The 21,410-nt window shown below is 56.1% G+C and overlaps 1 protein-coding gene across 3 annotated transcripts in view; it reads left to right on the top strand.

Annotated features, from left to right (window-relative positions):
• The first annotated feature begins 302 nt into the window (after nucleotides 1-302).
• ipo9 (importin 9) overlaps nucleotides 303-21,410 on the top strand; it is a 267,453-nt gene continuing 246,345 nt past the window's right edge. For all 3 annotated transcript variants that reach the window (XM_072480721.1, XM_072480720.1, XM_072480719.1), the window contains exon 1: nucleotides 303-508. In XM_072480721.1, coding sequence (XP_072336822.1) covers nucleotides 331-508 — 178 coding nt within the window. In that variant the 5' untranslated portion in view covers nucleotides 303-330. The remainder of the gene's footprint in view (nucleotides 509-21,410) is intronic.

Here is a 21,410-nt window from a genome sequence, read left to right as displayed (position 1 = left end):
GAGCACCCGTAGGAAACCCATGCAGACATGGGGAGAACGTGCAGACTCCGCACACAGTGACCTAAGCGGGAATCAAACCCGGGTCCCTGGTGCTGTGAGCCACTGTGCCGCCCAATTCTATATCCCCTAGAACAGTTCTTGTAGCCTGGCGTTCACCACACCCCGCCAACCCGCAACCCCTCGCAAAGTGGCTTCTAACCCATCCCCCCTTGCCATCGCGACCTCTGATCCTCCTCGCAGGGGGCAGGATCTACCTTGCGCCTGCGCATTCCGCCATTTGACAGTCCTCGCAGTGCGCACGCGCGCTTGTTCTTTCCGGCGAGCGGGAAAATGGCGGCGGCGGCGGCGGGAGCGGGGTCTCGCGGAGTGGCTCCGAGTCCCGGCACCGGGGCCGTGCAGCAGGGACTGAAAGAAGCTCTTTTTGAGGCGCTCGGATCCATTCTCTCCCCCGTACAGGAGGTTCGCGCCGCCGGGGAGGAACAGATTAAAGTGCTGGAGGTGACAGAGGGTGAGTGAGGGCAGAGGGATGGGGAGAGGGGGTGGGGGAGGATGGGATGGGGAGAGGGGGTGGGGAGGATGGGATGGGGAGAGGGGGTGGGGAGGATGGGATGGGGAGAGGGGGTGGGGAGGATGGGATGGGGAGAGGGGGTGGGGAGGATGGGGTGGGGAGGATGGGATGGGGAGAGGGGGTGAGGAGGATGGGATGGGGAGAGGGGGTGGGGAGGATGGGATGGGGAGAGGGGGTGGGGAGAGGGGATGGAGGGAGGGGGGAGAGGGGATGGAGGGGGGGGGGGAGAGGGGATGGAGGGGGGGGGAGAGGGGATGGAGGGGGGGGGAGAGAGGGGATGGAGGGGGGGGAGAGAGGGGATGGAGGGGGGGGAGAGAGGGGATGGAGGGGGGGGATGGAGGGGGGGGGAGAGAGGGGATGGAGGGGGGGGAGAGAGGGGATGGAGGGGGAGAGGGGATGGGGGGAGAGAGAGAGGATTGGGGGGGGGAGAGGGGATGGAGGGGGGGGAGAGAGGGGATGGAGGGGGGGGGAGAGAGGGGATGGAGGGGGGGGGAGAGAGGGGATGGAGGGGGGGGAGAGAGGGGATGGGGGGGAGAGAGGGGATGGAGGGGGGGGATGGAGGGGGGGGAGAGAGGGGATGGAGGGGGGGGAGAGAGGGGATGGAGGGGGGGGGAGAGAGGGGATGGAGGGGGAGAGGGGATGGGGGGAGAGAGAGAGGATTGGGGGGAGAGGAGAGGGGATGGAGGGGGGAAGACGGGATGGAGGGGGAGAGAGGGGATGGGGGGGGGAGAGAGGGGATGGAGGGGGGGGTGAGAGGGGATGGAGGGGGGGGGGAGAGAGAGGGGATGGAGGGGGAGAGAGGGGATGGGGGGGAGAGAGAGAGGATTGAGGGGAGAGGAGAGGGGATGGAGGGGGGGGAGAGAGGGGATGGAGGGGGGGGAGAGAGAGGGGATGGAGGGGGAGAGAGGGGATGGGGGGGAGAGAGAAAGGATTGAGGGGAGAGGAGAGGGGATGGAGGGGGGAGAGAGGGGATGGGAGGGAGAGAGGGGATGGAGGGGGGGAAGAGAGGGGAGAGAGGGGATGGAGGGGGGGGAGAGGGGATGGAGGGGGGGGAGAGAGAGGATTGGGGGGAGAGGAGAGGGGATGGAGGGGGGAAGAGGGGATGGAGGGGGGGAAGAGGGGATGGAGGGGGGAGAGAGGGGATGGAGGGGGGGAGAGAGGGGATGGAGGGGGGGGAGAGAGGGGATGGAGGCGGGGAGAGAGGGGATGGAGGGGGGGAGAGAGGGGATGGAGGGGGGGAGAGAGGGGATGGATGGGGGGAGGGGATGGAGGGGGGGGGAGAGGGGATGGAAGGGGGGGAGAGAGAGGATTGGGGGGAGAGGAGAGGGGGAAGAGGGGATGGAGGGGGGGAGAGAGGGGATGGAGGGGGGGGGAGAGGGGATGGAGGGGGGAGAGAGGGGATGGAGGGGGGAGAGAGGGGATGGAGGGGGTGAAGAGGGGATGGAGGGGGTGAAGAGGGGATGGAGGGGGGGGAGAGAGGGGATAGAGGGGGGGAAAGAGAGGTGGGGGAGGGGATGGAGGGGGGGAGAGGGGATGGATGGGGGGAAGAGAGGGGATGGAGGGGGGGGGAGAGAGAGGATGGAGGGGGGGGAGAGAGGGGAGGGGGGGGGAGAGAGGGGATGGGGGGGAGAGAGAGAGGATTGAGGGGGGGAGAGGGGATTGAGGGGAGAGAGGGGATGAAGGGGGGAGAGAGGGGATGGAGGGGGGGGTGAGAGGGGATGGAGGGGGGGAAGAGGGGATGGAGGGGGGGAGAGAGAGGGGATGGAGGGGGAGAGAGGGGATGGGGGGAGAGGAGAGGGGATGGAGGGGGGGAAGAGGGGATGGGGGGGGAGAGAGGGGATGGAGGGGGGGAGAGGGGATGGAAGGGGGGGAGAGGGGATGGAGGAGGGGATGGAGGGGGAGGGATTGAGGGGGGGGTGGGGGAGGGAGAGGGGATGTAGGGGGGGGAGAGGGAGGGGGGAGAGGGGATGGCGGGGGGGGAGAGAGGGGATGTAGGGGGGGGAGAGAGGGGATGGAAGGGGGGGAGAGAGGGGATGGAGGGGGGGAGAGGGGATGGGGGGAGAGAGAGAGGATTGGGGGGGGGAGAGGTGGGGGGGAGAGGGGTGGAGGGGGGGGAGAGAGGGGATGGAGGGGGGGGAGAGGGGGATGGGGGGGGGGAGAGAGGGGATGGGGGGGGGAGTGAGGGGAGGGGGGGGGGGGATGGGGGGGGGAGAGAGGGGATGGAGGGGGGGGAGATGGAGGAGGGGGGGGAGGGGATGGAGGGGGGAGAGGGGATGGGGGGGAGAGGGGATGGGGGGAGAGAGAGGATTGGGGGGGGGAGAGGGGGATGGAGGGGGGGGGAGAGAGGGGGTTGGAGGGGGAGAGAGGGGATGGGGGGAGAGAGAGGATTGAGGGGAGAGGAGAGGGGATGGAGGGGGGGAAGACGGGATGGAGGGGGAGAGAGGGGATGGGGGGGGGAGAGAGGGAGTGGAGGGGGGGGTGAGAGGGGATGGAGGGGGGGGGAGAGAGAGGGGATGGGGGGGAGAGAGGGGATGGGGGGAGAGAGAGAGGATTGAGGGAGAGGAGAGGGATGGAGGGGGGGGAGAGAGGGGATGGAGGGGGGGGAGAGAGGGGGATGGAGGGGGAGAGAGGGGATGGGGGGGAGAGAGAAAGGATTGAGGGGAGAGGAGAGGGGATGGAGGGGGGAGAGAGGGGATGGGAGGGAGAGAGGGGATGGAGGGGGGGAAGAGAGGGGAGAGAGGGGATGGGAGGGGGGGGGAGAGGGGATGGAGGGGGGGAGAGAGAGGATGGGGAGAGGGGGGGAGGAGAGGGGATGGAGGGGGGAAGAGGGGATGGAGGGGGGGAGAGGGGATGGAGGGGGGGAGAGGGGATGGAGGGGGGGGAGAGAGGGGTGGGGGGGGAGGAGGGGATGGAGGGGGGGAGAGGGGATGGAGGGGGGGAGAGAGGGGATGGATGGGGGAGGGAGAGAGGGATGGAGGGGGGGGGAGAGGGGATGGAGGGGGGGGGAGAGAGGGTGGGGAAGGGGGGGAGAGGGATGGAGGGGGGGAGAGTGGGGATGGAGGGGGGGGGAGTGAGGGGATGGAGGGGGGAGAGGGATGGAGGGGGAGGGATGGAGGGGGATGGAGGGGGTGAGAGGGGATGGGAGGAGGGGGGGAGAGGGGATAGAGGGGGGAAAGAGATGGTGGGGGAGGGGATGGAGGGGGGGAGAGGGGATGGATGGGGGGAAGAGAGGGGATGGAGGGGGGGGGAGAGAGAGGATGGAGGGGGGGGGAGAGAGGGGATGGAGGGGGAGAGAGGGGATGGGGGGGGAGAGAGAGAGGATTGAGGGGGGGAAGAGGGGATGAGGGGGGAGAGAGGGGATGGAGGGGGGGAGAGAGGGGATGGAGGGGGGGAGAGAGGGGATGGAGGGGGGGAAGAGGGGATGGAGGGGGGGGAGAGAGAGGGATGGAGGGGGGAGAGAGAGGGGATGGAGGGGGAGAGAGGGGATGGGGGGAGAGGAGAGGGGATGGAGGGGGGGAAGAGGGGATGGGGGGGAGAGAGGGGATGGAGGGGGGGAGAGGGGATGGAAGGGGGGGAGAGGGGATGGAGGAGGGGATGGAGGGGGAGGGATAGAGGGGGGGTGGGGGAGGGAGAGGGGATGTAGGGGGGGAGAGGGAGGGGGGAGAGGGGATGGCGGGGGGGGGAGAGAGGGGATGTAGGGGGGGAGAGAGGGGATGGAAGGGGGGGAGAGAGAGGGGATGGGGGGGAGAGAGAGAGGATTGGGGGGAGAGGAGAGGGGATGGAGGGGGGAAGAGGGGAGAGAGGGGAGAGAGGGGATGGAGGGGGGAGAGAGGGGTGAAAAGGGGATGGAGGGGGGGAGGGAGAGAGGGGATGGAGGGGGGAAAGAGAGGTGGGGGAGAGGGGATGGAGGGGGGGAGAGGGAGGGGGGAGAGGGGATGGCGGGGGGGGAGAGAGGGGATGGAAGGGGGGAGAGGGGATGGAAGGGGGGGAGAGAGGGGGATGGAAGGGGGGGAGAGAGGGGATGGAGGGGGGAAGAGAGGGGATGGGGGGAGGGAGAGAGGGATGGGGGGGGGAGGGGATGGATGGGGGGGGGGAGAGAGGGTTTGGGGGGGGAGAGAGGGTTTGGGGGGGGAGAGAGGGATGGAGGGGGGGAGAGAGGGGATGGAGGGGGGGGAGGGAGAGGGGATGGGGGGAGGGAGAGGGGGTGGAGGGGGGGGAGAGGGGATGGATGGGGGGAGAGAGGGGATGGAGGGGGGAGAGAGGGTTTGGGGGGGGGAGAGAGGGTTTGGGGGGGGGAGAGGGGATGGAGGGGGGGAGTGGATGGGGGGGAAGAGAGAGAGGATTGAGGGGAGAGGAGATGGAGGGGGGGGGAGAGAGGGGATGGAGGGGGGGGAGAGAGAGGGGATGGAGGGGGAGAGAGAGAGGATTGAGGGGAGAGGAGGAGGGGATGGAGGGGGGAAGACGGGATGGAGGGGGAGAGAGGGATGGAGGGGGGAGAGAGGGGATGGAGGGGGGGTAAGAGGGGATGGAGGGGGGGGGGAAAGAGGGGATGGAGGGGGGGGAGAGAGAGGGGATGGAGGGGGGGGGAGAGAGGGGATGGGGGGGGAGAGAGAGAGGATTGAGGGGAGAGGAGAGGGGATGGAGGGGGGGGAGAGAGAGGGGTGGAGGGGGAGAGAGGGGATGGGGGGGAGAGAGAGGATTGAGGGGAGAGGAGAGGGGATGGAGGGGGGGGAGAGAGAGGGGATGGAGGGGGAGAGAGGGGATGGGGGGGTGAGAGAGAGGATTGAGGGAGAGGAGAGGGTTTGGGGGGGGAGAGAGGGGAGGGAGAGGGGATGGAGGGGGGGGAGAGGGGATGGATGGGGGGAGAGAGGGGATGGAGGGGGGAGAGAGGGTTTGGGGGGGATGGAGGGGGGGGAGAGAGGGGAGGGGATGGGGGGGAGGGAGAGAGGGGATGGGGGGAAGGGAGAGAGGGGATGGGGGGAAGGGAGAGAGGGGATGGGGGGGAAGAGAGGGGATGGGGGGGAGAGAGAGGGGTTGGGGGGGGGGAAGAGGGGATGGGGAGAGAGAGAGGGGATGGGGGGAAGAGGGGATATGGAGGGGGATGGGAGAGGGGATGGGGGGAGGGAGGGGATGGGGAGAGGGGGTGGGGAGGGGAGAGGGGGTGTGGTGGGGAGGGGAACATAGAACGATACAGCGCAGTACAGGCCCTTCGGCCCACGATGTTGCACCGAAACAAAAGCCATCTAACCTACACGATGCCATTATCACCCATATGCTTATCCAATAAACTTTTAAATGCCCTCAATGTTGGCGAGTTCACAACTGTTGCAGGTAGTGCATTCCACGACCTCACCACTCTTTGCGTAAAGAACCTACCTCTGACCTCTGTCCTATATCTATTACCCCTCAGTTTAAAGTTATGTCCCCTCGTGCCAGCCATTTCCATCCGCGGGAGAAGGCTCTCACTGTCCACGCTATCTAACCCCCTGATCATTTTGTATGCCTCTATTAAGTCTCCTCTTAACCTTCTTCTCTCCAACGAAAACAACCTCAAGTCCATCAGCCTTTCCTCATAAGATTTTCCCTCCATACCAGGCAACATCCTGGTAAATCTCCTCTGCACCCACTCCAAAGCCTCCACGTCCTTCCTATAATGCGGTGACCAGAACTGTACGCAATACTCCAAATGCGTCCGTACCAGAGTTTTGTACAGCTGCAACATGACCTCCTGACTCCGGAACTCAATCCCTCTACCAATAAAGGTCAACGCTCCATAGGCCTTCTTCACAACCCTATCAACCTGGGTGGCAACTTTCAGGGATCTATGTACATGGACAATTAGGTCCCTCTGCTCATCCACACTTCCAAGAACTTTACCATTAGCCAAATATTCCGCATTCCTGTAATTCCTTCCAAAGTGAATCACCTCACACTTCTCTGCATTAAACTCCATTTGCCACCTCTCAGCCCAGCTCTGCAGCTTATCTATGTCCCTCTGTAACCTGCTACATCCTTCCACACTGTCGACAACACCACCGACTTTAGTGTCGTCTGCAAATTTACTCACCCACCCTTCTGCGCCTTCCTCGAGGTCATTGATAAAAATGACAAACAGCAACAGCCCCAGAACAGATCCTTGTGGTACGCCACTTGTAACTGAACTCCATTCTGAACATTTCCCATCAACCACCACCCTCTGTCTTCTTTCAGCTAGCCAATTTCTGATCCATATCTCTAAATCACCCTCAATTCCCAGCCTCCGTATTTTCTGCAATAGCCTACCGTGGGGAACCTTATCAAACGCTTTACTGAAATCCATGTACACCACATCAACTGCTCTACCCTCGTCTACCTTATCAGTCACCTTCTCAAAGAACTCAATAAGGTTTATGAGGCATGACCTTCACAAAGCCATGCTGACTATCCCTGATCATATTATTCCTATCTAGATGATTATAAATCTTGTCTCTTATAATCCCCTCCAAGACTTTACCCACTACAGAGTGAGGCTCACCGGTCTATAGTTGCCGGAGTTGTCTCTGCTCCCCTTTTTGAACAAAGGGACCACATTTGCTATCCTCCAGTCCTCTGGCACTATTCCTGTAGCCAATGATGACATAAAAATCAAAGCCAAAGGTCCAGCAATCTCTTCCCTGGCCTCCCAGAGAATCCTAGGATAAATCCCATCAGGTCCCGGGGACTTATCTATTTTCAGCCTGTCCAGAATTGCCAACACCTCTTCCCTACGTACCTCAATGCCATCTATTCTAATAGCCTGGGTCTCAGCATTCTCCACAACATTATCTTTTTCCTGAGTGAATACTGACAAAAAATATTCATTTAGTATCTCGCCTATCTCTTCAGACTCCACACACAATTTCCCATCCCTGTCCTTGACTGGTCCTACTCTTTCCCTAGTCATTCGCTTATTCCTGACATACCTATAGAAAGCTTTTGGGTTTTCCTTGATCCTGCCTGCCAAATACTTCTCATGTCCCCTCCTTGCTCGTCTTGGCTCTCTCTTTAGATCCTTCCTCGCTACCTTGTAACTATCCATCGCCCCAACTGAAACTTCACACATCATCTTCACATAGGCCTCCTTCTTCCTCTTAACAAGAGATTCCACTTCTTTGGTAAACCACGGTTCCCTCGCTCTACGCCTTCCTCCCTGCCTGACCGGTACGTACTTATCAAGAACACGCAGTAGCTGATCCTTGAACAAGCTCCACTTATCCAGTGTGCCCAACACTTGCAGCCTACTTCTCCAACCTAGCCCCCCAAGTCACGTCTAATGGCATCATAATTGCCCTTCCTCCAGCTATAACTCTTGCCCTGTGGTGTATACTTATCCCTTTCCATCACTAACGTAAACGTCACCGAATTGTGGTCACTGTCCCCAAAGTGCTCTCCTACCTCCAAATCCAACACCTGGCCAGGTTCATTACCCAAAACCAAATCCAACGTGGCCTCGCCTCTTGTTGGCTTGTCAACATATTGTGTCAGGAAACCCTCCTGCACACACTGTACAAAAAACGACCCATCTAATGTACTCGAACTATATCTTTTCCAGTCAATATTTGGAAAGTTAAAGTCTCCCATCATAACGACCCTGTTACTTTCGCTCTTCTCCAGGATCATCCTCGCCATCCTTTCCTCTACATCCCTCGAACTATTTGGAGGCTTATAGAAAACTCCCAACAGGGTGACCTCTCCTTTCCTGTTTCTAACCTCAGCCCATACTACCTCGGAAGCTGAGTCCCCATCTAGCATCCTCTCTGCCACCGTAATACTGCTCTTGACTAGCAGCGCCACACCTCCCCCTCTTTTGCCTCCTTCTCTGAGCTTACTAAAACACCTAAACTCCAGAACCTGCAACATCCGTTCCTGTCCCTGCTCTATCCATGTCTCCGAAATGGCCACAACATCGAAGTCCCAGATACCAACCCATGCTGCCAGTTCCCCTACCTTATTTCGTATACTCCTGGCATTGAAGTAGACACACTTCAAACCACCTACCTGAACACTGGCCCCCTCCTGCGACGTCAAATCTGTGCTCCTGACCTCTATACTCTCATTCTCCCGTACCCTAAAACTACAATCCAGGTTCCCATGCCCCTGCTGCATTAGTTTGAACCCCCCAAAGAGCACTAACAAATCTCCCCCAAAGGATATTTGTGCCCCTCAGGTTCAGATGTAGACCATCCTGTCTGTAGAGGTCCCACCTTCCCCAGAAAGAGCCCCAGTTATCCAGAAATCTGAATCCCTCCCGCCTGCACCATCCCTGTAGCCACGTGTTTAAATGCTCTCTCTCCCTATTCCTCATCTCATTATCACGTGGCACGGGCAACAACCCAGAGATAACAACTCTGTTTGTTCTAGTTCTGAGCTTCCATCCTAGCTCCCTGAAAGCCTGCCTGACATCCTTGTCCCCTTTCCTACCTATGTCGTTAGTGCCAATGTGGACCACGACTTGGGGCTGCTCCCCCTCCCCTTTAAGGACCCGGAAAACACGATCCGAGACATCACGTACCCTTGCACCTGGGGGGCAACATACCAAACGTGAGTCTCTCACGCTCCCGCAAAATCTCCTATCTGTGCCCCTGACTATCAAGTCCCCAGTTACTAATGCTCTGCTCCTCTCCCCCCCTTCCCTTCTGAGCAACAGGGACAGACTCCCTTGGGGAGAGGGGGTGTGGTGGGGGGGGGGGGGGGGGGGGGGGGGTGGGGGCGGGGAGGGGAGAGTGGGGGGGGAAGGGGAGGGGGGAGTGGGGGCGGGAAGGGGAGGGGAGAGTGGGGGGGAAGCGGAGGGGAGAGTGGGTGGGGGAGGGGAAGGTGGATGGGGAAGGGGAGGAGCGTGGGTGGGGAAGGCGAGGAGCGTGGGTGGGGAAGGCGAGGAGCGTGGGTGGGGAAGGCGACAGGGTTGGGGAGAAGGGAGTGGGTGGGGTGGGGGAGGCGAGAGGAGAGGGGGTCGGGAGAAGAGAGGAGGGGGGTGGGATGAAGAGGGGGGAGAGGGTTGGGGAGAAGCGAAGGGAGAGGGTTGGGAAGAGGCGAAGGGTTGGGAAGGACAGGTGGGGAGAGGTGAGGGGTGGGGAAGGGGACAGGGTTGGGGAGAAGGGAGTGGGCGGGGAGAGGGGAGGGGGATGTGACGTGGGGAGAGGGGTGGGGAGAAGCGAGGGGAGAGTGTTGGGGAGAAGCGAGGGGAGAGGGTTGGGGAGAAGCGAGGGGAGAGGGTTGGGGAGAAGCGAGGGGAGAGGGTTGGGGAGAAGCGAGGGGAGAGGGTTGGGTAGAAGCGAGGGGAGAGGGTTGGGGAGAAGCGAGGGGAGAGGGTTGGGGAGAAGCGAGGGGAGAGGGTTGGGGAGAAGCGAGGGGAGAGGGTTGGGGAGAAGCGAGGGGAGAGGGTTGGGGAGAAGCGAGGGGAGAGGGTTGGGGAGAAGCGAGGGGAGAGGGTTGGGGAGAAGCGAGGGGAGAGGGTTGGGGAGAAGCGAGGGGAGAGGGTTGGGGAGAAGCGAGGGGAGAGGGTTGGGGAGAAGCGAGGGGAGAGGGTTGGGGAGAAGCGAGGGGAGAGGGTTGGGGAGAAGCGAGGGGAGAGGGTTTGGGAGAAGCGAGGGGAGAGTGTTGGGGAGAAGCGAGGGGAGAGGGTTGGGGAGAAGCGAGGGGAGAGGGTTGGGGAGAAGCGAGGGGAGAGGGTTGGGGAGAAGCGAGGGGAGAGGGTTGGGGAGAAGCGAGGGGAGAGGGTTGGGGAGAAGCGAGGGGAGAGGGTTGGGGAGAAGCGAGGGGAGAGGGTTGGGGAGAAGCGAGGGGAGAGGGTTGGGGAGAAGCGAGGGGAGAGGGTTGGGGAGAAGCGAGGGGAGAGGGTTGGGGAGAAGCGAGGGGAGAGGGTTGGGGAGAAGCGAGGGGAGAGGGTTGGGGAGAAGCGAGGGGAGAGGGTTGGGGAGAAGCGAGGGGAGAGGGTTGGGGAGAAGCGAGGGGAGAGGGTTGGGGAGAAGCGAGGGGAGAGGGTTGGGTAGAAGCGAGGAGAGTGGGTGGGGTGGGGAGGGGGAGAGGGGAAGGGGTGGGGGACGGGTGGGTAAGGGGAGAGGAGAAGGTGGGTGTGGGGAACGGGACAGGGTTGGGGAGAAGGGAGTGGGTGGAGAGAGGAGAGGGGTGGAGGGATGGGACAGGAAAGCGGAGGGGGATGGGACAGGGAAGGGGAGAGGGAGGGAGGGGAAATAGATGAAGGGAGGACATGTAATAATAATAATCTTTATTGTCACAAGTAGGCTTGCAATAAAATTACTGTGAAAAGCCCCTAGTCGCCACACTACGGCACCTGTTCGGATACACAGAAGGAGAATTCAGAATGTCCAAATTACCTAACAGCGCACCTTTCAGGACTTGTAGGAGGAAACCGGAGCACCTGGAGGAAACGCATATACAGACACAGGGAGAACGTGCAGACTCCACACAGACAGTGACCCCAGCCGGGAATCGAACCTGGGACCTTGGAGCTGTGAAGGAACAGTGCTAACCACACGGGATGTAGAGGGATAGGTGGTGTTGAGAAAGCAGGGTGGCGCCAGAAGGATCTGCACAGGCTAAGAGAATGGGCAAAGAAGAGGCAGATGGAATACAGTGTAGAAAAGTCTGCTGTCGTATACTTTGGCAGGAAGAATTGAGGCAGAGACGGTTTTCTAAACTGGAAAGGTTTTGGAAATCAGAAGCACAAAGGGACTTGGTATTCCTAGTTCAGGATTCTCACGGTTAACATGTAGGATCAGTTGGCAGTTAGGAAGGCAAATGCAATGTTAGCATTCATGTTGAGGTGGCTATAAAACAAGAGCAGGAATGTACTGTTGAGGCTGTATAAGTCAGACCCCATTTGGAATACTGTGAGCAATTTTGGGCCTGTATCTAAGGAAAAGGATGTGCTGACCTTGGAGAGGGTCCAGAGGAAGTTCACATGAATGATCCCCGGAATGAAGGACTTGTCATATGAGGACTCCGGGCCTGTACTCGATGGAGTTTAGATGCATGAGGAGGAATCTCATTGAAACTTACAGAATACTGGGAGACCAAGACAGAGTGAACAAGGAGAGGATGTTTCCACTAGTAGGATAAACTAGAACCCAAGGGCATAGCCTCAGACGATCAGAAGGGACGATCCTTTAAAACAGAGATGAGAGGGCAGCACGGTGGCTCAGTGGTTAGTGTTGTTGCCTCATGACACCGAGGTCCCAGGTTCGATCCCGGCTCTGGGTCACTGTCCGTGTGGAGTTTGCACATTCTCCCAGTGTTTGCGTGGGTTTCTCCCCACAACCCAAAAGGTAGGTGGATTGATCACACTAAATTGCCCCTTAATTGGATAAAATGCATTGGGTACTCTCAATTTATATAAAAAAGAGAGATGAGGAGGAATTTCTTCAGCCAGGTCGTGAATCTGTGGAATTCAACGCTGCAGAAGGCTGTGGAAGCCAAATCACGGAGTATCTTTAAGGCAGAGAGAAATAGGTTCCTGATTATACATGGGTTAAGGGAAGAAGGCAAGAGAATGTGGATGAGAAACATATCATCCATTATTGAATGAGGGCAGCAGGGTGGCGAGGGGTGGGGTCTGTGTTTATGGGGGGTGGGGGGGGGGGCGTGGTGGAGTGGGGAGGGATGCTGACGTGGGTGGTGGAGTTGGTTAAACGGAGATGGCGCGGACATGTTCGGGAGGGCCCGAGATGAGCTTGGTGTGGACCTGGGGTAGCTGGCCAAAGAGGGGTTATGGCTGATCGGTGGGGGGGGGGGATGCATCTGAGGAGTTTGAAGGCGGGCTTTGTGTTCTTCAGGAGCTGCACCTGAAGCTGGGGGACCAGACTGCTGAGGTTAGGTGGGACTGCTGTTCCACTCGCTCCGTGATATGAAGACAAGAGGACTGGCAGTGCTGGTCAACAAGAGGGTGGCATTGAGGTTGGCAGTATTGTAACCGATTCTGGGGATAGGTTTGTGATGGTTAGTAGGATGCTAGAGGGGAAGTCTGTGGTGCTAGTGAATAAATTGTGATGATATGGATTTCTTGACGGGGATTCTAGACCCGGAAACGCACCGGTTGATTATGGGTGGAGATTTTAATATGGTTCTGCATTCTAACCTGGACTGGTTGTGCCCTAGGTCCCTGAAGATTTTGGCTATGGCGAAGAAGTTATTGGGGTTTATGGAGTGCATGGAGGAGGCGGTTCGAGAGGCCAGGGGCAAAGGAGTTTTCGTACTTCTTGCATGTGCACTGGGTGTATTCCGGAATAGATTTCTTTGTTTTAGACAAGGTATTGTTGGCAGGGGTGGATGGACAGAGTATTCGGTGATTGTGGTCTCTGACCACACGCTGCACTGGGTGGATTTACGGGTGGTGCAGGTCAATGGCCGCAGTGGAGGTTGGATGTGGGATGTGCGAGTACAGTCCCAGTCTGTTCAACCTCACCTCGTAATCCAATCCCTTCAGGTTCATATCAGAGCTGAAGGGGTTGGATTACGAGGGGAGGTTGAGTAGACTGGGACTGTACTCATTGGAATTTAGAAGGATGAGGGGGGATCTTATAGAAACATATAAAATAATGAAGGGAATAGATAGGATAGATGCGGGCAGGTTGTTTCCACTGGCGGGTGAAAGCAGAACTAGGGGACATAGCCTCAAAATAAGGGGAAGTAGATTTAGGACTGAGTTTAGGAGGAACTTCTTCACCCAGAGGGTTGTGAATCTATGGAATTCCTTGCCCAATGAAGCAGTAGAGGCTCCTTCCTTAAATGTTTTTAAGATAACGATAGTTTTTTGAAGAATAAAGGGATTAAGGGTCACGGAGTTCGGGCCGGAAAGTGGAGCTGAGTCCAGAAAACATCAGCCATGATCTCATTGAATGGCGGAGCAGGCTCGAGGGGCCAGATGGCCTACTCCTGCTCCTAGTTCTTATGTATTACTGGTGGGCAAGGGGATCCTTCAGAGAGTGAGGGTGGCCACCTGAAATTATGGAGCTGAATAATACCGGGGAGGTTTCTGTCTTCACACTGTGGGAGGGGCTGACAGGAGTGGTGAAGGGTAGTTTATATCGATTCGAGAGCACGGACAGAGCGGAACGGGCTGCGAGGTTAAGGTTGATGGAGGACATCCTGAGGGTGGACTGGAGATATTTGGTGGCGCCTGAGGAGGCGGTATTAAAGGAGCGGCAGAGGCTCCAAATGGTGTTTGGGCTGGTGTCAACTGGAAAGAGGCTGGGACAACTGTGCAGAGGGGTGGTTTATGAGTGTGGGGTGAACGCTTGCGCATCACTTGAGGAAGCAGGCAGTGGTGAGAGAGATTGGATGAGGGGCACGGTGGTTTCAGAGTTGGAGGGGGTGAATGGGGTTTTTGAGACCTACTATCGGAGGTTTTATAACTCAGCCCCCGGTTGGGGGTGAAGGGATGAGGCGTTTTTGGGAATGGTTGGAGTTCCCGAAAGTTGAGGAGGCGAAGGTGCAGCAACGGAGTGCCCTGATTGGAGGCGATGGGTTGCGTGGGGCGATGCAGGCGGGGGACCCACCAGGGCCGGGTGAGTTCCCAGCCGAGTTTTTTTTATTTTCAACATTTGGGTTGGAGCTGGGACACCTGCGTTGGGATGTAAAACGAGTCGATGGTGAGGGGGGAGAGCCCCCCCCCCCCCCCCCCCCCCCCCCCCCCCCAAACGCTATCGCAGGCCTCTGTCGCTTATTTTAAAGAAGGACAAGGATCTGGAGCAGTGTGGAGGGGTTGTTGGGTTACGGGGATCGGGTGGAAGTGAGGGCTTAAGTGGGTCGATGCAGACTCGATGGGCCGAATGGCTTCGTTCTGCACTGCATGTTCTACCTAATCTCGCTGTTGAATGTCGCCGCGAAGGTGCTGGGGTTGCGGATAGAGGATTGCCTGTCGGGGTGATATGAGAGGACCAGACTGGGTTTGTGAAGGGACGGCAGCGGTTCACGTGTACGGAGGCTGCTTAATGTTATTATCATGCCCTCGGAGGGAAGTGGAAGTGGTGGTGGCAATCGATGCGGCTGTATCAAGGTTCTATACAACTGTAATGTGGAGATGCCGGCGTTGGACTGGGGTGAGCACAGTAAGAAGTCTTACAACACCAGGTTAGAGTCCAACAGGTTTGTTTCAAACACTAGCTTTCGGAGCACTGCTCCGTCCTCAGGTGAATGAAGAGGTATACAGCTCCATACGCTGAACTTGGCGTGGCTGGTAGAGGAAATGAAGGTGGACTGGAAGAGGTGGGATGCTGCCATTGTCTTTGGTGAGGTGGGTGTAGACGGTGAAGATGACGGTGCTGCGGAGGTATTTCAGAACCTCCCGTTTTGTTCCAAAATTCTTTTTTTAGGAAGGTGGATGGGGTGATTTTGAGGTTTGTGTGGGTGGAGTAGGGGAAGGGAGGGGGGTTTAGCATTGCCGAGCTTGTTGAATTACCGCTGGGCAACAAACATTGCAATGGGTAGGAAATGGGTGGTGGAGGAGCTGTCGGTTTGGGGGCGGGTGGAGCCGCCTTGTGTGAGGGGGCCAGTTTGAGGGCACTGTTGTTGGCGCCTCTTCCAGTCTCGCTGGCTTGGGACTCCACGAGTCCGGTGGTGGAAGCAGCACTGAGGGTTTGGAACAAGTGTCGACAGCACTTTGGATTGGAAAGTGCGCTGCTGTGGGTGCCAAACTCTGGTTTGTGCCAGCGGGGTTGGATGCGCTGTTCTGGGAATGGCGGCAGGTGGAGATAGAGTACTTCAGGGATTTGTTCATGGGAGAAAAGTTTGCAGACATGGAAGAGCTTTAGGAGACATAGTTAAGTCTGGTGCTCTTTCGAAGGACTGGTGCAGACTCGACGGGCCGAATGGCCTCCTGCACTGTAGGAATTCTATGATTCAGTTACCAAAGGGGAATAGATTCAAATATCTGCAGGTCAGGGATTTTATTAGGAAGGAGGTGCCTACCTTTCTAATGCTGCAGGATATGTTGCTGTCCACTGATGAAATTGGGGACGGTAGGGTTGCGGACATATATGGGGAGCTGATGAAGGGGGAGTGTGCTCCCATGGAGGAGGTCGGGCGCAGGTGAGAGGAGGAGTTGGGGACCGGAGTGTGGAGGGACGCTCTGCGGAGGGTGAATGCTTCCGCACCGTGTGCTAGGCTAAGTCTTTCCAATTTAAGGCGTTGCATGGAACCCACATGACGGTATCCAGGATGAGTCGGGTCTTCTTGGGGGTGGACAATATGTGTTTCTGGTGGTGGTGGTGGTGGGGTGGGGGGGAGAGAGAGAGAGGAACCAAGCATATATGTTTTGGGCGTGTCCGAGGGAGTTTTGGAAGGGATTTCTGGGCATAATGTCAAAGATTCCGGGAGGAGAGGTAGCTCCGAGTCCGGAGCTGGCGATATTTGGAGTGTTGGAGGAACTGGGAGAAGAGGTGGGGAGAGAGGCCAATGTCTGGCCTTTGGTTCCATGACAGTTGGCGGGACTCTGAGCTGCCAGAGGGCAAGTGATTTGGTACGTAATAGTAACAGAGGCATTGGGAGGGAGGTTAGTGATGTTGGCTAGTGTATATGCCCAAATTGGGATGCCGTAGGATTTCTGAAAAAGTTGCCTGCTGCCATTCTGGATTTGGATACGCAACAGTTAATACTGGGAGGGGACTTGAATACAGTGTTCGATCTGAAGGCGGACAGGTCCAAGCCGTGTTCATTGACCCCCTTCGGGGGAGGTGGGGCAGGGAGGGGGGGGGGGGGCGAAGTTGTTGGCCGCGTTTATGAAAGAGATGGGTTGAACCAGTGGAGATTTTTGCACCTGCGGGAGAGCGAGTATTTGTTTTCACCAGTGCACAATGTGTATTTGAGGATTGACTTTTTGTGATGGGGAAGGTGCTGTTAGGTGGGTGAGGAAGGCTGAGGATTCTGCTGGACCCTGCTTCACACTGGGTGGGTGTGGTCATGGAGGAGAAGGGGTCGGCTCAGAGGCTGGCATGGAGGTTCGATGAGGGACTGTTGGCAGACCCCCATTTTACCACAAAAATTTGGAAGGTGATTGAGGATTACGTGGAGTTCAGCTGTTGGAGTGGGCGGAGCTACAGAGTCGAGCGGTGAGTATTTAAACTAGCTGCTTCGCGGATTCGAGTCTTTTCGGCGGGAATTCAGCTGTTTGAGTGGGCGGAGCTACAGAGTCGAGCGGTGAGTATTTAAACTTCGCTGTTTCGCTGCTTAAACAGCGGCCACAGGGTCTTTGGGGACAAATTTGAAGAGTGACGTCACAGCAAATCAGTGACCTGATTGGCTGGTAAGGAAAGTGCTCCAATTAGCAGTAGCTGGGAGAAATTTAACTCTTCGTGTGTTGGTAAGTATTGTGATTGGTAAGTAAAATCTTTATTCCTTTCACTTATTCATTATTTGATATTATATTTGTAATCCGTTAAGGAAAGTGTAAAAATGGCAGGAGATCCCAGACCCGTGTTATGCTCCTCGTGCTCAATGTGGGAGTTCAGGGACGCGGCCGATGCCCCTGACTCCTTCGTGTGCGGGAAGTGTGTCCAGCTGCAGCGCCTGTTAGACTTTGGTACGGCCACATTTGGAATACTGCATGCAGTTCTGGTCGCCACATTACCATTAGGATTTGGATGCTTTCGAGAGGGTGCAGAGGAGGTTCACCAGAATGTTGCCTGGTATGGAGGGTGCTAGCTATGAAGAAAGGTTGAGTAGATTAGGATTGTTTTCGTTGGAAAGATGGAGGTTGAGGGGGGGACCTGATTGAGGTCTACAAAATTGAGAGGTATGGATAGGGTGGATAGCAACAAGCTTTTTCCAAGAGTGGGGGTGTCAATTACAAGTAGTCATGATTTCAAGGTGAGAGGGGGAAAGTTTAAGGGAGATGTGCGTGGAAAGTTTTTTACGCAGTGGGTGATGGGTGCCTGGAACGCCTTGCCAGCGGAGGTGGTAGAGGCGGGCACGATAGCATCATTTAAGATGCATCTAGACAGATATATGAATGGGCGGGGAACAGAGGGAAATAGATCTTTGGAAAATAGAAGACAGGTTTAGATATAGGATCTGGATCGGTGCAGGCTGGGAGTGCCGAAGGGCCTGTTCCTGGGCTGTAATTTTCTTTGTTCTTTGTTCAATAGGGTGGTTGCGATGGGAGATTTTAACTTCCCAACATTGAATGGGACTCATGAAGTGTTGGAGGCGTAGATGGAGCAGAATTTGTAAGGAGCATCCACGAGAGTTTTTTAGAGCAGTATGTAAATAGTACAACTCGGGAAGGGGCCATACTGGACCTGGTATTGGGGAATGATCCCAGCCAGGTGGTTGAAGTTTCAGTCGGTGATTACTTTGGGAATAGCGATCACAATTCCGTAAGTTTTAGAATACTCATGGACAAAGACGAGAGTGGTCCTAAAGGAAGAGTGCAAAATTGGGGAAAGGCCACCTATACCAAAATTTGGCAGGAGCTGGGGAATGTGGATTGGGAGCAGCTGTTTGAAGATAAATCCACATTTGATATGTGGGAGGCTTTTAAAGAGAGGTTGATTAGAGTGCAGGACAGACATGTCCCTGTGAAAATGAGGGATAGAAATGGCAAGGTTAGGGAACCATGGATGACGGGTGGAATTGTGAGACTAGCTAAGATGAAAAAGGAAGCAGACATAAGATCGAGGCGACTTAAAACTGATGAAGCTTTGGAGGAATATCGGGAAAGTAGGACAAATCTCAAACGTGCAATAAAGAGGGCTAAAAGGGGTCATGAAATATCTTTGGCTAACAGGGTTAAGGATTATCCCAAAGCCTTTTACTCGTATATAAGGAGCAAGAGGGTAACTAGAGAAAGGATTGGCCCACTCAAAGACAAAAGAGGGAATTTATGCGTGGAGTCAGAGGAAATGGGTGAGATTCTTAATGAGTACTTTGCATCGTTATTCACCAAGGAGAGGCACATGACGGCTGTTGAGGCTAGGGATGGATGTTTAAATACTCTAGGTCAAGTCGGCATAAGGAAGGGGGAAGGTTTGGGTGTTTTAAAAGGCATTAAGGTGGGCAGGTCCCCAGGTCCGGGTGGGATCTATCCCAGGTTACTGAGGGAAGCGAGGGACGAAATAGCTGGGGCCTTAACAGATATCTTTGCAGCATCCTTGAGCACGGGTGAGGTCCCGGAGGACTGGAGAATTGCTAATGTTGTCCCTTTGTTTAAGAAGGGTAGCAGGGATAATCCAGGGAATTATAGACCTGTGAGCTTGACGTCAGTGGTAGGCAAACTGTTGGAGAAGATACTGAGGGATAGGATCTATTCACATTTGGAAGAAAATGTAGGGCAGCACGGTAGCCATGTGGATAGCACAATTGCTTCACAGTCCAGGGTCCCAGGTTCGATTCCGGCTTGGGTCACTGTCTGTGCGGAGTCTGCACATCTTCCCCGTGTGTGCGTGGGTTTCCTCCGGGTGTTCCGGTTTCCTCCCACATTCCAAAGATGTGCAGGTTAGGTGGATTGGACATGATAAATTGTCCTTAGTGTCCAAAATTGCCCTTAGGGTTACTGGGTTATGGGGATAGGGTGGCGGTGTTGACCTTGGGTAGGGTGCTCTTTCCAAGAGCCGGTGCAGACCCGATGGGCCGAATGGCCTCCTGCACTGTAAATTCTATGATAATCTATGAAAATAGACTTATCAGTGATAGGCAGCATGGTTTTGTGCAGGGAAGGTCATGTCTTACAAACGTAATCGAATTCTTTGAGGAAGTGACACAGTTAATTGATGAGGGAAGGGCTATCGATGTCATATACATGGACTTCAGTAAGGCGTTTGATAAAGTTTCCCATGGCAGGTTGATGGAAAAAGTGAAGTCGTATGGGGTTCAGGGTGTACTAGCTAGATGGATAAAGAACTGGCTGGGCAACAGGAGACAGAGAGTAGTGGTGGAAGGGAGTGTCTCAAAATGGAGAAAGGTGACTAGTGGTGTTCCACAGGGATCCGTGCTCGGACCACTGTTGTTTTAGTTTTATATGACTTTGGTTAGGCCACATTTGGAATACTGCGTGCAGTTCTGGTCGCCATAATACCATTAGGATTTGGATGCTTTCGAGAGGGTGCAGAGGAGGTTCACCAGAATGTTGCCTGGTATGGAGGGTGCTAGCTATGAAGAAAGGTTGAGTGGATTAGGATTGTTTTCGTTGGAAAGATGGAGGTTGAGGGGGGACCTGATTGAGGTCTACAAAATTGAGAGGTATGGACAGGGTGGATAGCAACAAGCTTTTTCCAAGAGTGGGGGTGTCAATCACAAGAGGTCACGATTTCAAGGTGAGAGGGGGAAAGTTTAAGGGAGATTTGCCATAAAGTGTTTTACTCAGAGGGTGGTGGGTGCCTGGAACGCCTAGCCAGCGGAGGTGGTAGAGGTGGGCACGATAGCATAATTTAAGATTCATCTAGACAGATATATGAACGGGCTGGGAACAGAGGGAATCCTTGGAAAATAGGCGACAGGTTTAGATAAAGGATCTGGATCGGCGCAGGTTCTTAATAAGAATGGGGACATCTCGCTGTCAGTATGGGAAGCATTCAAGACGTCAGTGAGAGGCGAGGCCCTCTCGTTCATGGCACAGGTGGACAGGGAGGAAGGGCAGTGGATGATAGAGGAGATTTTGGAGTTCGATGGAGTTTGATTGTAACCAGTTTCCCCGTGAGACCGGGGGGAGACACCAGGGGGAGAGGGAGAGACACCGGAGGGAGAGAGGGGGATAGGGCCGGGAGTTAGAAAGAAAAAATAAATAAATAAAACTAATTAAACATAATGAATTCATTACTTAAATATAATTTAGAGGTGTATTTAAGACAGAGATCGGAGAGTGCTGTATTTAGCTTTCACATTTATAGTAGAAATCTAGTGCTAGGAAACATATAGTTAACAGTAACTTATCAAAAAAAATGTTTTAAATTTAATTTACTAATTAATTAATGCAATTTCAATTAGAGGGGTACAGTGCTCTAACTGTGAGATGTGGCAGGTCTGGGAGGCTTCCAGCGTCCCGGTTGGCTTCATCTGCAGAAAGTGCACCCAACTGGAGCTCCTCACAGACCGCATGGTTCGGTTGGAGCAGCAGTTGGATGAACTTAGGAGCATGCGGGTGGCGGAAAGCATCTTAGATAGCAGTTATATAAATGTGGTCACACCCAAGGTGCAGGCAGAGAAATGGATGACCACCAGAAGGGGCAGGTTGTCCCCCTCTCGAACAGGTATACCCCTTTGGATACTGTCGGGGGGGATAGCCTATCAGGGGTAAACAGCAGCCGCCAGAGCAGTGGCACCACGGCTGGCTCTGATGTTCAGCAGGGTGGGTCAAAGTGCAGAAGAGCAATAGTCATAGGGGACTCTATAGTCAGGGGCACAGATAGGCGCTTCTATGGACGTGAAAGAGACTCCAGGATGGTGTGTTGCCTCCCTGGTGCCATGGTCCAGGATGTCTCAGAACGGGTAGCGGGTATCGAAGGGGGAGGGCAAACAGGCAGAGGTCGTTGTACATATTGGTACTAACGACATAGGCAGGAAGGGGCATGAGGTCCTGCAGCAGGAGTTCAGGGAGCTCGGCAGAAAGTTAAAAGACAGGACCTTCTAGTGTTGTAATCTCGGGATGACTCCCTGTGCCAGTGAGGCTAGAAATAGGAAGATAGAGCAGCTAAACACGTGGCTAAACAGCTGGTGTAGGAGGGAGGGTTTCCGTTATCTGGACCACTGGGAGCTCTTCCGGGGCAGGTGTGACCTGTATAAGAAGGACGGGGTTGCGTCTAAACTGGAGAGGCATAAATATCCTGACCGTGAGGTTTGCTAGTGTCACACGAGAGGGTTTAACCTAGTACGGCAG

This window comes from Scyliorhinus torazame, chromosome 17, assembly GCF_047496885.1.
Source record: "Scyliorhinus torazame isolate Kashiwa2021f chromosome 17, sScyTor2.1, whole genome shotgun sequence".
Lineage (NCBI taxonomy): Eukaryota > Metazoa > Chordata > Chondrichthyes > Carcharhiniformes > Scyliorhinidae > Scyliorhinus > Scyliorhinus torazame.
This window is presented reverse-complemented; position numbering and strand designations above follow the sequence as displayed.